The sequence below is a fragment of the Nelumbo lutea genome, chromosome 2 (genome assembly GCF_056320005.1).
Source record: "Nelumbo lutea isolate HS-2025 chromosome 2, American lotus-T2T, whole genome shotgun sequence".
NCBI lineage: Eukaryota > Viridiplantae > Streptophyta > Magnoliopsida > Proteales > Nelumbonaceae > Nelumbo > Nelumbo lutea.
This window is the reverse complement of record NC_142685.1, coordinates 83,197,227-83,215,103: the sequence shown is the minus strand read 5'-3', so window position 1 is coordinate 83,215,103 and position 17,877 is coordinate 83,197,227. Positions and strand designations below refer to the sequence as shown.

Below are 17,877 nucleotides of genomic sequence, written 5' to 3'. Positions count from 1 at the left end.
CAGTTTCAAGGAGATGACGGTTCTTTCGTTCAACCGCCCCATTTTGCTGAGGGGTGGATGCACATGAAGTTTGATGAATGATGCCATGTTGTTCTAACTATTGTTGAAAAGAAGTGAGAAAATATTCACGATCATTATCTGAATGAAGAACTTTGATTGGAACACCAAATTGTGTATGCATTTCAGCATGGAATTTTTGAAAAAAGTAAAGTAATTCACTCATTTCTTTCATTAAATAAATCCATGTCATTCTTGAACAATCATCGATAAAAATGACAAAATACTTGTAACCATTATAAGACTATTTTAATCGGACCCCAAACATCTGAATGAACTAAAGCAAATGGACTCAACATACGACTATCAACTCTAGGACTGAAGGAAACCCGATGGTATTTCCCATATTGACACGAGACAACAAATGACTCAAAGACAAAACCAGTATCTTGAGTGCCTTGAGGGATGGATGTCCCAGCCGGCAATGCCATTGTAAAGGAGTGAGGGAAGTCTGAAGTGCAACTGACGATCCACCACCATCAAGATAATACAATCCACCGGCTTCATGCCCTCCACCAATCTTCTTCCCAGTCTTGAGATCCTAAAAAACACAAAATGAAGGGAAAAATGTAATAGAGCAATTAAGGGTCTTAGTTAATTTACTAACTGACAAAAGATTGAATGGAAATTTAGATACATATAGAACAGATGATAATGAAAGAGAGGTCGTGTCAACATTACCAACACCACAAATGGGAGAAGATGAACCATTGGCAAAGGTAACGGTTTGAGATGTGGAAACTTCACAGAGAGAAGAGAACACACCTAGAGTCTCGATCATTTGATCAGAGGCTCCAGAGTCAATAACCCAAGGAGTTTGGATACCAGACAAAATATACCTGAGTAAGGGTGGATGTAGTATGTTGTGAAGTAGCCTGAAGGAACCTCTCATACTCATCGCGCGGTACACTCATCATCTCCTTCCCGGAAACAGATGTAGATGTAGAAAGCGTGGGATCTGGCTACTGGTCATCACTGACATCAACACTACCAGCTACTGCATGATTAGCCCATGTAGAAAGTGGGTCATCGAGATCATAACAAAAATTCACTGAATGTCATTCCCTGTCACAGTGGGTACACTTCCTAGTAGAGTTACCTTTTCCTTTACCAAGGCCTCCCCCTGAGTTATGACCACCACCATGGCCAAACATGGAACCACCACGACCTCCTCGAGATCCATGTCTTCCCCCTCTAGTACCATGTCCACCTCCTCTAGCTGCCACAAATCCTGATCTGTCAAATGGTGTGGTACTCTCTGTAGAACCCAAAGAGATCTTGCGAAACCTTGCAAATACTTCCTCAAGTGTAGGAAGAAGGGAGCCACTCAATATTTGGGCCCTAACTGGTTCGTACTCTGATTTCAACCCCACTAAGAACCTAGTGACATCCAGTTGCTCCCTCTGTTGTTGCTGAACCTTAACATCCAGAGTTAAGAGATGATAGATGTTTAGTTCACTTCTGAGGTTTTTCATACTGGCATAGTACTCTTCTAGGGTTTTATTCCCTTGTTGCAGATCAAAATACTCCTGATAGAGCTAATATACCCTCGTAGTATTATCCTGCTCAAATTAAAGCTTCTTGGCATGTTCCCATATGTCCTTAGTTGTATCTAAGAACATAAAGTTAGCACTTATTTTGGGTTCCATACTATTCCATACCATGTCATGATTTGGGCATCTTCCTGTTCCCAGTCATCAAACCCTGAAGAGTCAGCTGATGGTTTATCTTCCTTCGCACGCTTCACTTTCCTCTTTACCTTGAGAAAAACTTCCACTGACTTGGCTCATGGCACATAATTCTCACCATTAAGTTTAGAGGGAATCACCGCACTAGGTTTTTGATCGCTACAACCATCTCCAGTTGCTGCCATGATGCCCTCCTAATGCTACTTTTGATGTTGAATCCCCATCCACCAACCGAGTACTGCTGTCAGGAGTTTGATGTTCCAGACACTACAGCAGTCCCCAAACACAAATAATAGGTTTACAACCAGTCACAATCAATCACCACTATGTAAACTACCATTCATATTAAAGAACAAAAGGTAAACCAGCACTCAGACAGCAACGAGGCAGAAAATTGATGTAGACAATTCGGCCATTCCTTCTAGCACAAAAACACAAACTTTTGTTTTTGTTCACACCACTACTAATTACACAGAACCATAAATCACACTAACAGTAACTCAGCAACTCACTAACCACATACGAGCCCTCTTGAAGCTGCTCAATAGAGGGTGAGCATCACAAGCACCACCACACAACCATAGCTGTCACACATAGTACAGGTCAATCTGACCTTTTCAAAGGCAATACAAGTAAAAAACTATCAACTACTATCACTGCAGTACTCTATCAATCAATTCAGGTCACTCGTGACCAACAAAGGTTTCAAAACCTTACAGATTTGAATCTATAGACCCACACAAAAGGGCAAACATACCCTTACACCATTCGATCACTGTAAAAACAGCCTGTTCTTGGACCTTTTTGCCAAGAACCAAGGCTACAAACAACCTAGTTCTTTAGGTTCTTATCAGTCCGAGCAGATTTTGAAGTTTTTCAACCCAGAAATACCAACAGCACAAAAAAAAAAGTAACCAACCTCGATGGAGAGCTTCAGTCAACCATCCACTTAATTCTGAAGTTATTTTCTTGAAAAGCAATCAAGTTCTGAGCAGAGGAAGAAGCACCGAAGTGTTCTCAGACCTAGGTCGAGTCTGTGTTCTCCATCCTCAATCTAGAAAAAAAAGTCATGATCAGTGAGGAGCAGACTTAGAGAGCAACGTCCTACTCTAATACCATGTTTGTTCAGTGGCTTCTGTTGAAACTGAAGAGAGGAGAGTTGAGTGTTCTGCAATGAGGGTTTGAGAAGAGGATTTCGAACTCGCCCTATCTCAGCCCCCTAACACTGTTTTATTAGATATAATTGAATAATTACAAGGAGACCCTTAGTTGGGCAAGAATTTACAAAGAACTTAATATTGACAGGATGGGCCCAAAATAACAAGAAGAATAAACAACCTATGGGCCACTCGGCCCATCTTCTCTACACTCCCCCTCAAGCTGAGCATAGATGTCAATCATGCCAAACTTGTTGGTATCATGCTGAAGTTTTGCCTTGGGAATGCCTTTGGTAAGAAAATCTGCCAAATGTCCTTCAGATGTGATGAAAGGAAGACACACTTCACCCGAAGAGACCCTTTCCCTAATGAAGTGTCGATCAACTTCAATATGCTTGGTTCTATCATGTTGCACTGGGTTGTGAGCAATGTTGATGGCAGCCTGATTATCACAGTACAACATCATTGGCTTGTCATATTCAACTCCAAGTTCTTCCATCAAAGATTTTAGCCATAATAATTCAGAAACCCCATGTGCCATGGCCATGTATTCTGCTTCAACAGAAGACCGAGCAACAACCGATTGCTTCTTGCTTCTCCAAGAAACAACATTACCAGCTACCAAGCTGCAATACCCTGAGGTAGATCTTCTATCATCAATGTTCCCGACCCAGTCAGCATTGGTGTAAGCTTCAAGTTTCACATGACCATGCTTGGCAAACAAAATACCCTTTCCTAGGGAGCCCTTCAAATAACATAGGATTCTCTCTACAACTGCCAAATGAGTGTCTCGAGGAGCATGCATGAATTGGCTAATGCAACTGACTACATATGCAATATCTGGCCGAGTCATGCATAGATACAAATGTTTCCCAAGAAGTCTCTGAAAGATTCCTTTGTCTACTAACAATGTCCCTTCTGAGGCTGAGAGTTTATGACTCATATCAATAGGAGTAGAAACTGGTCTAGCACCCATCTTTCTAGTTTTGGAGAGCAAGTCAAGAACATACTTCCTTTGGGAGATAAGAATCCCATCCTTGGATCGAGCCACTTCTATGCCAAGAAAGTATCTCAATTCCCCCAAATCTTTAATCTCAAACTCTGTATAGAGAAAAGATTTTAGATCATGAATTCCTGAGGCATCATTACCCGTCACTACAATATCATCTACATACACAATGAGGTATACTGCCAGAGATCCACTCCTCTTCACAAAAAGAGTATGATCGGACTGTGTCTGCACATAACCAAAGTTAACAAGTGCTGCTCTAAATCTCTCAAACCATGCTCCAGGGGACTGTTTTAGTCCATAAAGAGATTTCTTCAGCCTACATACATTCCCTTTCATATCAGTTCCATACATCCCTGGAGGAAGAGACATGTAAACCTCCTCATGTAATTCACCATTCAGAAAAGCATTCTTCACATCCAATTGATAAAGGGGCCAGTCAAAGTGAGTAGCTAAAGATAGAAGAACCCTCACAGATGTCATCTTGGCAACAGGTGCAAAAGTCTCTAAATAATCAATCCCATATGTCTGTGTATAGCCTTTTGCAACCAGCCTGGCCTTGTACCTTTCAATGGTGCCATCAGCTCTGTATTTGATAGTAAAGACCCACTTGCAACCAATAGGATCCTTCCCTTCAGGCAAATCCACCACTTCCCATGTGTCATTCTTGTGTAGGGCATCGATTTCAGATTTCGCAGCATCCCTCCATTCTGGAATCTTAAGAGCTTCTGACACAGACCTAGGAATAGGATGAGAAGCAACAGAAGAGAGATAGGCAAAATATGAAGGTGAAAGCAAACTGTAAGAAAGGTTCTTGGAAATGCAGTGTGCAGTGCACTTCCGTTTTCCTTTTCTAACAGCAATGGGAATATCAAGGTCAGGGAAGGATGAATCCAAAGGTGCTGAACCAGTACCTGTTGTCTCTTCTGTGACTGGAAGTGTATGAGGCTCATGTGTTGTAGGAGAAACAACCTGCACATTTCTGGATCTTTGCCTTTGATACACCTTGGGATTGAGGATAGGACGAGGAGGTAGAGTACTGGGACAAGGAGAATGGAACGACTAATCCACCCTTGATTCATTTGAAGGAGAGGCAGACACATCAAGGGACTCAACAGGGACAGGAAGAGGAAGAGCAAACACCTGTGTCAAATCCTCCCCCTGTGGACAATGTCCTGGAGAGGAACCATAAAAAGGGGAAAACTCATCAAAGGTGACATCCATTGAGACATACCGATTGCCTGACTTTGGATCAAAACAACAACAACCCTTCTGTGTGGGGGAATAACCAAGGAAGATACATTTGTGAGCTTTGGGTTCAAACTTATGCCTTTGGACACTTGGGACATGTACATAACAGGTGCAGCCAAAGACACGAATAGGAACAGGAAAAAGGTCTTTGTCCGGATGAAGAAGAGTGAAGGGAGACTTAAACCCCAAAACTCTGGATGGCATGCGGTTTATAAGATAGGTAGCAGTAAGTACAGCATCACCCCAAAACCTGGTAAGAATGTGTGAGGCAAATAAGATACTTCTTGCAACCTCAACAATATGCATGTTTTTCCTCTCAGCAACCCCATTCTGTTCTAGGGTCCTAGCACATGAGCTTTGATGAATAACCCCCATGTCAGAAAGATAGTAGGATAGGTTTTTCTCAAGGTATTCTTTTGCATTGTCCGATTTGAAGATTTTAATCCTGGTATCAAATTGGGTTAGAACAAATTCATGGAATTGTTTTACAAGTCTTGGAACTTCATCACGGGATTTCATCAGGAATATCCAAGTGAACCGTGAAAAGTCATCAATAAACAGGATAAAATATTTGTAGCCACCCATGGAGGGTAAGTGGTAAGGTCCCCACACATCAGAATGCACAATATTAAAAGGAATAGAAGATCTTTTATTGCTCAAAGGATACTTGCTTCTACAATGCTTTGACAATTCACAAGACTCACAATGAAGACTGGACAGACTAATTCCCTTAAACAGTTCACGGAATAGATGACTTAAGGCGGAAAAAGATAGATGACCAAAACGACAATGACACAACATAATCCGACTAACAGACTCTAAAGAGACAGATCCAAGAGCAACATTCCCAAGATGATCAGTGCATTGTCCCGGAGTATCAAGCAGGTATATTCCGTTCGCCTCATGGCCACTCCCAATCACCTTCTGAGACTTCAGATCCTGAAAAGCACAGTAGGAAGGAAAAAATGTTACACAACAGTTTAGTGACTTGGTTAAACTGCTCACAGACAACAAATTTGTATTTAGTTTAGGTACATGAAGGGCAGAAGGTAGGTACAAGGAATCCGTAGCCTTGATGGTTCCCTTACCAGAGATAGGGGCAATAATCCAAGGGATCTTGAGATTACCTGAAGAGGTAGCATGATTAGCAGAAGCCCTTACACCTGAATGAGCAAATGCTGAAGTAGTAGAATTTCCTGAAGGGTAGGAAGGAGAGGTCACATCACTGAGCTAACTGATCATCTTCCCAAACTTTTCATATTCTACTCTCATGGCTGCCAACTGTGCAGAAGCAGACATCTCTTCACTATCTGGCCCGGCAGCTACATTTGCACTTCCTGATCTTTTACTATCATGTTTTCTCTGAAACCGAATGGGAACAAGATTAGGATGTAACTTCCAGCACTTGTCTTTGGTGTGCTTCGGCTTCTTGCAGTATTCACATATAACTTCTTTCTTTCTTGTGCCACTAGAAGTTCCAACATTCCCTTTAGGTTTAATCCCCATATTGGCAAAGTGATCATTAATATCAGCCCCTTGAACCTAGACAGCCCTTCTGCTCTCTTCATTACTCACCAATGCATAAGCTTGTGACAAAGAGACACACTCCTTGGAAAGAATATTCTGTTTTGTGATATCATATTCTGGGTTTAGTCCAGTTAAGAACTCAAAAACCCTGTTCCTTTCAACCAATTTCCTGTAGGTCTCTGCATCATTGGTGGTGTCCCAAGTTACAGCTTCTATTAGGTCAATCTCTTGCCATAGGGATTTCAGGGTTGAGAAATATACAGCAAGAGGTTTCTCTCCTTGCCTTAAATTCTTTACATCACTTCTCAATTTATATGCCCGGGCCACATTGAGTTTTTGGGAATAGGTTTTTGCAACACTGTCCCAAATTTCTTTTGCTGAATTCATCCATAGGTAGTGTTGACTGATTTGTGGTTGCATTGAGTTTACAAGCCACCCAATGACAGTGTAATTTTCTTGCATCCACTTCTCGTAGGATGGATCATCTTCTGGGGGAGCCTTTTTACTCCCGGAAATGAACCCCCACTTTCCTCTACTACATACATGAATCTTTACTGATTGTGACCATGCCAGATAATTAGTTCCATCTAGTTTAACTGTGGTCACAGTCAATAAGGAATCACTTGGAGTCCCCTAAACCAGTCCATATTCAACACCACTTTTGTTTTCAAACTCTGAGGAGTACATCATGTAAACACTCCAAATATGACTGCAGATGACTTCTACAAGTATATTGAATAAGGACAAGCAATAACTGAGTTCAGCCGACCACAAGGAGGCAACACACTGAGTTCAGCCGACCACAAGAAGACAATACACTGAGTTCAGGCTTCAAGAAGTAATCAGAAACTCCTAGGCACTGTGCACTCAGCCAAAGTACATTTTCAGAGTTGTACACTCAGCCAAGAAGAGTAAGTACCAATCGGTATTGCTGAATAGGCCTTTTCACAAACACAGTGTGGGCAATAGAGACAACCCCACTGTCAAGGAAGAGAAAAGACCCCAAAAAATAGTTCGTACAGCCCCCTAAAACAGCCGAACAAGAGTAACAATACACAGCCTTGTTACAAGGATGTTTCGGCAGGTTTTAACAGTCCAAGAAGAGAAAAAACAGCCTAGAAATTTATGGGTTAAACCAGATTTAATGCAGTTGAAGGTAGTACAAAACAGCTAGGATTTTCGGACACTTCAACAATCCAAACACAGTCGAAGGTAATACAAAACAGAACTAGAAAACTGAGCACAACTTACAGTTTGAACTTCAACAGTCCAAACACAGTCGAGCTTCAAAACAGAACCAGAAAACTGAGCACAACTTATTGTTCAAGCTTCAACAGTCCAAACACAGTCGAGCTTCAAAAACATAACCGAGCTATTCCCCTTCCCCCCCCCCCCCCCTTTTTCTTCTTCTCTGATTCTTCCTGGTTACCGAACCCCTTCTCCAAGAGATTCTAGTCTTGGGCTCGTCCAATGACCTCCAAGAATCAGGCAGTACGTGACTAAGCCTCTAGCCCTAGGATATTCAAGTTTAGATACACTCTGATAGCATGTTGAAATTGAAGAGAGGAGAGTTGAGTGTTCTGCAATGAGGGTTTGAGAAAAGGATTTCGAACTCACCCTATCTCAGCCCCCTAACACTGTTTTATTAGATATATTTGAATAATTACAAGGAGACCCTTAGTTGAGCAAGAATTTACAAAGAACTTAATATTGACAAGATGGGCCCAAAATAACATGAATAATAAACAACCTATGGGCCATTCAGCCCATCTTCTCTACAGCTTCAATAGTTTGAACCAGAAGAAAGTGAAGGAGGAAGAGTAGAAGAAGAAGAAGAAGAAGAAGAAGAAGAAAAGGAAGAAATCAGTCGAACTTGGTAGCCTAAACCCTACCAGTCGACCATAATATGGATTAGGGGTTTAATTAAGTACAATGACTAAACTACCCTCACTTAAGTATGGAATAGGAAGTCTAATTAGAACTGCCACATAAGCACATAACTTAAACGGACTGAAAAGACTAATCTACCCCTCATTCGGCTAACTCTAACAACGACTTAGTAACTTTTCACTATTGACTTGGTTATATCATTAGATCAATTGTAACTTATTGATTTGAATATTTGAAATGTTGGGAAGGAATTAAAAAAAATTATCATTTTGAATTATATTTGAATATTTGATATTTGAGTTCTTTCCTATCTTGATTTTTTTATTGATTCCTTCTCCGACCCGAACCCGACTCGGGTTGAATAATCAAAACCCTAACCCGACCCTATAAGGTCAGGTCAAGCCATATTTGAATATTTGAATAATTAAAAAAAATTATCATTTTGAATTATATTTGAATATTTGATATTTGAGTTCTTTCCTATCTTGATTTTTTTATTGATTCCTTCTCCGACTCGGGTTGAATAATCAAAACCCTAACCCGACCCTATAAGGTCAGATCAAGCCATATTTACCATTTAACCCGACCCGACATCCCTAAAGGGGGGGGGAATTATGGAACTTAAAGAGACTAGTGCTTCAATTTGAAAGGAAGTTCAATCTTAAAGTGAACTAGGGAAAAAGTTGTGTGGCAAGACTCAATTTAGGGGGAGAGGAGGTGGATTCCCTAACTAGGATTTTGGGGTGCGAAATGGGAGACTGGCCATTACAATATTTGGGGCTACCACTAGGGGGGAACCTAATGGTTGAGAGCTTTTGGTACCCTGTGATTGAAAGATTTTCCAAGAGGTTAGCAAATTGGAAGAGGAATTACATCTCTTTAGGGGGTAGGATAACCTTAATTACGTCAACCTTGGCCAACTAGCCAGTTTATTTCCTATCTACCTTTAGAGTACCAATGAAAGTAGCAAACCAGTTAGAGAAGATAAGGGATTTCTTGTGGAAACCGGGGGACACTAAGAAGGATCACTTAGTGAAGTGGAAGGTGGTTTCTGAGAGTAGGAATGATGGAGGCCTTGGGTTAGGAAATATAAGATTTAGAAATATGGCTTTGCTAGGGAAATGGATTTGGAGGCTACCAATGGAATAGGACAGACTTTGGTCAAGAGTGATTGTTAGTATTCATGGATTGGCAGATAATGGCTGGGATGCAGGACTTAATCCTAGGGCTTCTCAAAGTTCTCCTTGGAAAGCTATTCAAGTTATTGTGCCTCTTGTGCTCCCTTATTTCAAATATGATGTCGCGCAGGAAATTAAGTCTTGTTTTGGGAAGATGTTTGGGTTAGTGAAAACTCCCTTTGAGATAGATTCCCTTCCGTTTACTCCTTGTCAAAAAACAAAAGAAAAGTGATATCTTCAATGTTTGTTGATAACTCCTAAGATTTGGGCTTGAGAAGAGGTTAAGGGATTCTGAAATGGGGATGGTTGATGATTTAATCACTTAGTTAGAGGAAGTCCTTCTAGATCAGTCTTGTAAGGATAACAGAATTTGCAAACCTTCCTCTTCTGATTTTTCAATTGCTCTTCTTTCTACAACATTTTGTTTCAAATCTCTAACCTTGCAAGGAACTTTCGTTCAAAAGAGGTGTGGGGTAGCCCTGTACCTCCAAAAATTCAGGCCTTTTGCTGGGAAGTGTTACTCCAAAAAATTAATACATTGGGTTCATTGCAAAAAAGAGACCAAATATGTGCATCTCCCCCCATGTTTGTAGTCTCTTCTTGAGTTCTAGTGAGACAATCTCACACTTACTAATCTCATGTCCCTTTGTGTTGAACCTCTATGATCCATCTTTTTGTAGGCAACCAAAGGTATGTAGAAGGGTTATGTGGAGAGCCACTAGAGCTGTTGTATTGTAGTCAATGTGGGAGGAAAGAAATAATAGGATCTTCAAACGTAGTTGTAGATCCAAGGAAGAGGTTGTGGAAGGAGTAACCACTAAGGTTATCCATTGGTTGAAATCTTGTGATCTGTTTAAGGACTTCTCAGCTGAAGACATTTATAGAAATTGGGGTACTGTGGCAGCTACAACTTCTTTCAAAGCTGTGGTACAGGAAGTTTGGTCTCCACCAATACAACAAAGGGTAAAACTGAACTTTGATGGAAGCTCTATAGGTAATTCGGGCCCATTTGGTATAGGAGGTGTCTTCAGTGATAACAAAGGCAAGATAATGGCTCTGCATTCAGGTCAGTTGGAGTTGGACACTGCTTAAGAGCGGAAATCTTGGCACTATATCAAAGAGTAAAACTGGCCAAACAATTGGGGCTACAGGAGATTGAGATAGAGGGGGATTCCAAATTGGTAATGGATGGAACTAGAACTTTAAAATTGAGTTGTTTGAACAAATTTTGATGCTATGAATCTTCTAACTTCACAATATTGTAAATAATGTCTCAAAATTGTTTTGTGATTAACATGGGACTGCAGCTCATCAAACACTTCTTCTTAAGTTGCAACGAGTCCATCAACTCAGACTACCACAAATAGAATATTATCACTCTTTAGATTCAGAGTCCTTACTTTACTATGATATCTTCCTAAGATATGAGTCATTTTTTTCTAGAGATTATTGATAGCAACTGAATCAACTCCATGATCAACATTGCTAGACTATCTCTAATCAAATGTCATAAGTTGGGCAAATAAGCCCTGCCATAGATGATGAAAATACAAATTTATGTATGAATATCTTCCTAAAGCTCTACAGCATAAATAAATACATGCAACTTTCTCAAGGGTTTTAAGGCAATGAGAAATTGACAATATATAGAAGAAATACAATGTTCCTTTCACACAAGAAAGGAAAAGGCAAGAACAAAACCACTATCATTTGGGAAATGAGTATTCAGTACCAATAAGAGAATATGATAGGTTTTACCTTAATTAGATGCAATTTACCAAGACAAGAGGAAACTAATAAAAGTCATTTGGAAATCCATAAGCTGTGAGCAAAAAATCTCCAACCCCCCCCCCTCACTTGAATCTCCACTTATCTAGGAGACCTTAATGTTAGACAGTGTATGCCCTTACCTCCAATCAGAATGATGTACCTTATGACATTTAATGTAAATGAATAAAGTACATATTTGATTCATTTTATTATGGTGTGTTTCTGTGTAATACCCTTAAACTAGACACATATGAGACTTGTGTTAGTTTAAAATCTTCACAGCCGTTGAATAGATCTGGGAGATTTATCCTGCCAAGACTGACACTGATGTGCCGCCAAGTTGGTTGCGGTGGCTTGTCTCAGCTGCCAGGGTGAGACTTGAGGTACATGCAGTGTGGGTTTTCTTAAACCCTAAACCGGACCAAAATTCCAGTATTGCCCTTGGAGATAGATAGGCAAAACTGGAACGTTACACCTGACCCCTAGACTCGATTATGATACTGCACTAGGTGTCGGATTGGGCTGTCTTTGATATGCCAATCAGTGAGATCCTTAGAGGGAGTCAAAACCTAAGTATGTTGGGACAGTCCGAGAATTCATCTGAGTAGGTGATCATATTGACAGGATCAGCCCCTTTGTCGAACAAAATGAATGATCAAAGATGCACTCTCTCTAATGGAAACCAAAGCTGCCGGCAGCCGATTTCAACCATTGAAATTTGTTTTGCAAAATATATTTATATAGAGATATATATATATAATTATGGTTTCAAACTATTTGCAAAAGGTTTTAATTCCTGGGATCCATGTGAGTAGATAGTGCAGCATTGTTCCTTGCAGCCGAGGGAGAGGTCCTCTCTTGTCAAGCAATGTTTGATCATTATGGGCTGAGAAGTTAAGTGTAAGACCATTGAGGGTAATACCTGATGGGCTAATTTTGCATCTGCCCACAGTCCTTGGGTTTTATAAGGAAGTTTAACCCAGGGACCATTTAGTGTAAATGTTGGGCCCATTAAAAGCCCATGGTGATGGACTCAAGAGTTCATTGTTTCCTACAGTGAATTCAGCCAGGCCTTGTAACAGTGGCTGGACTGAACCCATGTGGCTGATGTGTAGATCAATGCTTGGGTCCCACGCCATACAAGGATACCCAACTGGGCAACAGTTTGGAGGTTAAGTGAGCACATGGACTTAATGGGCCTAAAGCCCAAATCGAACTGGTTTAATTTGATTAATTAAAGAATGGTGGTTTTGGGATTTAGATCAGTAGATAGCATAAGGGATTATCCCTATCCACTTAGAGAGTCTAGATCCAAATAGAGATTTGGATCAGGAAACTCATAATCAGATTAGGAGGGTTGATCTTTATCTGCAGATAAGATAAGAGATTATCCTTATCTCTTAAAGAGAGTCCAGATCCAAATACAAAATTTGGATTAGGAAACTCCTAATGGGATTAGGAGAATCTCTCTTTAAGGCTATAAATAGAGGAGGAGGGCGAACCCTACAACACCCCAATCAGATTACTGATTCAAGAGAGAAGACAGCTCCAGTTAGACTGATGCCATCTTCTGGTCTTGCCTCTTTCTATTGCTGCCGCCATAGCCAGTTCGATCTCCACCTGTAGGAGCGATCAAGAAATGTTCTTGATATCAGTTTTTTGTGAAAAAACTGATCTGAAGTCATGCTCACTCACCCTCCATCGAATTCTTGCTGAAGAACCACCTGTTGATTCTGCTCCACCCTACGCTGTGTCATCTTCAGTGGGAGCAGTCTTTGGCGTTTTCCATGGGCGTGAACACCTTTGTTGGGAGAGAGAGAAATTTTTTAAATTTTGTCCAACCTACCTGTAGGGTTCGGCCATACATATGATAGATCTCTCATCCCTTCACTTAAAATAGTTTTCAGCATTAAAGACATGTCAAGTTGTCCAAAGCACTGTTAAACTGTGCCTTGGCTACTTTGATCTCATGTTAAATCTCAAATACAAAGTTACAACAACCCCACTTTGTGGTTTGTACCTTGCAGGAATTTAAACCACTCATCTGATCATCTCACTAATTCATGATTTGCTAACTTTTGAAGCTCTTGTCTGCTTCCGCCAAGACTTCAGTAATTCCTTGAAAAGAAACAATTTCAAGGATTCAAGACTGATAAACTATAATTATCAAAGATGCCAAACTGTGCTGCCAGAAAAGGGAGCCTAGCTGACTCCACTCTGAACCCAAGTCCCAGAATCAAGAGTGCAAGCACTGACGCAGAATAGGAGTGTGGAAGCACAAACTCATTTTCATGAAGTAGTACCATTATGACATATCAATCAAGTTTAGTTTATTTTCATGCATTCCTTTTTGTATATCTATCATGTATCAAGAACATAAGGTTCTACTGTTTTCCTAATCTATTCTTTTTGTATATCTATTATGTATCAAATTTTGGATTAATATATACAGAACTAGTTTAGCCCATCATTGACTGAATTCTAGTAACCCAGTCAATAGTCAATTTGAATTCTAGTGGTTCCCAATGAAAGCCTGCATGAAGATGATATCAGTTTGTTAATCAGTTCATGGCTCTAACCCTTACAATTAACTCCACAGATGTAGGTTGAACTCCATGACTAGCTTCAACACTAAAACAAACATGGTTCAGGCTTATTAGTCCAAATCAAATTGATTCAAAGTGATAACTGTAACTTATTAAGTTCTTTATATGGTAAAGATAATTGAAATTTTTTCTAGCAATTTAATTCTACGTATGGTCGGATTATCCACCATTAAAGATATTAGCAACTATAAGCCGGTGCCTAATTCACTTAACCCTGATGGTAACTATAGCAATAACGAGCATGCAGTTTCTTCTCTACATGAGAAGGGAAATTAAAAAAAAAAAAAAAAGAGAGAGAGAGAGAGAAACACCTGTAACTACAGACGCCCATTCGTCTTTGAATAAAAACCCGGAAGATCGCAGAACCAGCCTGCAAGACTCCAAGATCGCCTTCCTTACATCCATGTCGAGCCTTCCCAAATCTCCGGTACCCATCAACCTCACCTTCGTTTTCTTCCACTCCGACTTCGGAACCCTCGCCTTCGCAAACTCCACAAGACTCAAAATTGAACTCCCAGCTCTACCAGGATCATCTCTGAATTCCGACAACCCCGGGTGAACCTTCATCGAATTGGAACCCTTCCCATCGTATCCAACAAACGGAATCCTCCCCTCATTAAGAAATTCAAATACGTGGATTGTCGATCCAGTGCTACCGGCATTGATGATCACTCCAAAGCCCTTGGGTCTCCATTCGTCAAATTTCGACGACTTATGGATTCCCCTAGCAATTGCAAACAGGTAAAACAAAAACGGAACTATTAAGACAGCTGCAAGGAGAACCCACCATCTATCCCGCGGTTGAGATGGTTTTGGATTCGGCGAAGCGAAAGAAGAGAAGGAATGCATTCGAGGGTGGAGCTGTGTTCTGTGAGGAGGAATATAGGCAGAAGAAGCTCTAGATTGGAGGTTGGAGAAATCCATGGCGATGAAGACGAGAAGCAGAGATCAAACATGTGGAAATCTGGATCAGAATCAGATATCTTTGGTTCTCATTTCAGGAGAAGATTAATCAAGCTCTTAAGTCTTTCTCCATTCAAAATGGTTCGATTTATTTTCTTTTTGTGAAGTTTGTCCATTGGAAAAAAAAAAAAAAAGGCAACGAAGCCACTGGGTTTTATCAATCAACCGTTCTGCTCTGGATCTTTGGGTGATGGTAGCAGTCAATTTTTTGGAACTCGAACTTCAAGACGACCAGAAGTCGGTTGCCTTATAACGAACCAAACGCTACCCCAGTTGATCCGGTTCGGGTCTGCTAGTTACCAATTTCGTGGATCCGTAACTATCCAAAAGAAATAAAGAATGCGTCACCTGTTCTAAAATCTGATTTGGGGAAAACTATGGCTGTTCGGATCACCTTCCCACACTCTACCAACCTGACATCACACACATGATGTGTCCCATTTTTATGGTGGGTCTTAAGTCTCATAATGAATGTTAGATGTATTGGCAGGGTGTTGGAACATGTAATGTTGATAGGAGATTCCAACCCGCTTCTTCCCTCCCCCCACCCCTCCTTTCTATGTCACGAGAGAGACCCCATAACAAGTTGGAGTAACACTTTTCCCCTTTTATGGGGAGGACGTTTGGGACCAATGCATTTCACGACCGTTCTATTTCACAAGTGGGCCATGATTTACAAGTGATTAGTTTTTTTTTTTTTTTTGAGAAACAAAAAAAAAAAACAGGTGTAAATAAGAGGTGGTTAGGCTAGGTGGGGATGGTCTCCTTGAAGGACAAAGGAAGATTGGGAGTAGAGAATCAACCGGGAAGGCTAAAGCAAAAAATGAGAATGATGAGACAGTTGAACAGGGAATCCAATGATTGAGTGAATCTATGCTCAAATTAATAGTCTTCGTTATGGGGAAGATCCCCATTTATAAGAAGGGATCCCGAGGTCCCAAAAGGAAGGAGCTGAAAGTGCTCAATTCCTAACGGGAAAGAGAATGTTGGATTCGTTGTCGGTCATTAATACTAGGGTTTCGCCACATGTCTTATGAGATCTCTAAAAGGTTGATTTTTTCACCCGAGAATTTTCATAATCCATGTGTACTATTTCCTTTTGCATCCTACTTAACTGACGTGGTGTCAGTGACGTCATTGTGTAGCGGGCAGCCTTTTTATTGAGCCTAAGTGGCACTTTATCATGTGTGCAACTTAAAATTGCACGTGCAATCGATACTTAAATTCGGTTCTCAATGACTCGTGGCTCTATAATACTTTAGGGTTTATTGCAAGACCGCGCTCCTCCAAAGTTCATTGTAGAACCATGTGTGTTTGAGGTTTATTGCAAAGTCGTGCACATCCAAGGTTCATTGCAGAAACACACGCGTATAAAATTCATCATGGATTTAACTGAAAACCTGTTTTGGGCTCGTACTAGGCACAAATCCATCATGAACATGCGACTTACCGTGTATTCATTATAAGCGTGTGATGCATTATAAGTTCATTGCAGGTGACCGATGAACTACAAACTAATCGCAAGCGTCCGTATGGTATCAATTTAGTCTTCTGTACTCTGAAGGACTGAGCAAGCACTATGTACTTACAACAGAATATAGGTTGATTGGACGTTTAAAGTGATTTGGCTTAATATTATAATATATTTATAATGACAATTGTTTGCAATCTCAAAAAGTGGTCAACTTTTTCAAATTCCAATCTGCCATGCCACCAAGATGATTCAGGATCGCTAAGGTGATTCAAGAAATGAAAATTTAACGTTTCAAGAAACCCCTCTTTTCTCAAATCTCAAAACTAAATATTACAAAAACGTTTTCTTAAAAGACAGGACTACTAATTTCCGTTTTCTTATTGATTCCATTTATTTGCTGATGTGGCATGCATGACACATCAGTAGAAACGGAACGGTCGTGAAACACTCTGGTCCCAAGCAACCTGTTGTTGCATTTGTATATTCCCATTCCATCGATATGTAAATGTAACACTCTGGTCCCAAGCAACCTGTTGTTGCATTTGTGTATTCCCATTCCATCGATATCTAAACGTAACCTGAAGCACAATGGAAGGACTAGTTAGATTAAGGTTAAGGCATTCCATGGTGTTGCAAATGAGTCAGGGGTTTAACTTCATTAACGCACACTCGACCTCAGTACTCAGTAGATTGAGTAAAATTTCCCAATGATAAATTGTTTATTTGTCAATTATGTAAGCCATGAAGGGCTTATATGAGCTATCCTATTAAACCGTTGAAAAAGCAAAAAGTATTGAACCATCAAACTTTTGGCTTTTGAGGCTGCTATCACAATTCTGCAACCTAGTGGAATCGAGATTCAATCACCAAACCAGGTTGAATCATAGATTGTATTGGCATAATGGCTTTAATTAGATCAACAAGGTGTTCTCAGGAGGATGAACTACCAATTCCTACCAATGCTAGCTTGAACAATGGCAAGTGAGAACAACAGTGGTGGTGAGCAATAGTGGTGGAAGAATAGAGGTGTCGGAGGTGAGACACAAGAGGGACGTAAGTGGTGAGAGAGGCAAGATTCACCTGTGAGTAAGTGGTAATGGTGATGAGCGGCAGTGGTGAGTGATGAGAAGCATGAGAGAGAGAGAGAGACGTAAGAGGTGAGAAAGGCAAGAGATACCTGCGGCTACGGCTAACCTGTCGATTATAGTGGCAGTGGTGATAAGTAGGAGTAACGGGAGTGAGAAATGATGAGCATGGAACGAGATCAGGGAAACGACAAAGAGAGTGGTAAACGAAGGGGGCAGGTA

The 17,877-nt window shown here is 40.6% G+C and overlaps 1 protein-coding gene across 1 annotated transcript in view; it reads right to left on the bottom strand.

The window, feature by feature from the left end:
* Positions 1 to 15,320, bottom strand: part of LOC148871653 (putative apyrase 6) — a 105,983-nt gene extending 90,663 nt beyond the window's left edge. Inside the window, exon 1 of the mRNA XM_088973810.1 lies at positions 14,445 to 15,320. Within this exon, the coding sequence (XP_088829936.1) occupies positions 14,445 to 15,057 (613 nt within the window). The 5' untranslated portion in view covers positions 15,058 to 15,320. The remainder of the gene's footprint in view (positions 1 to 14,444) is intronic.
* Positions 15,321 to 17,877: the final 2,557 nt, after the last annotated feature.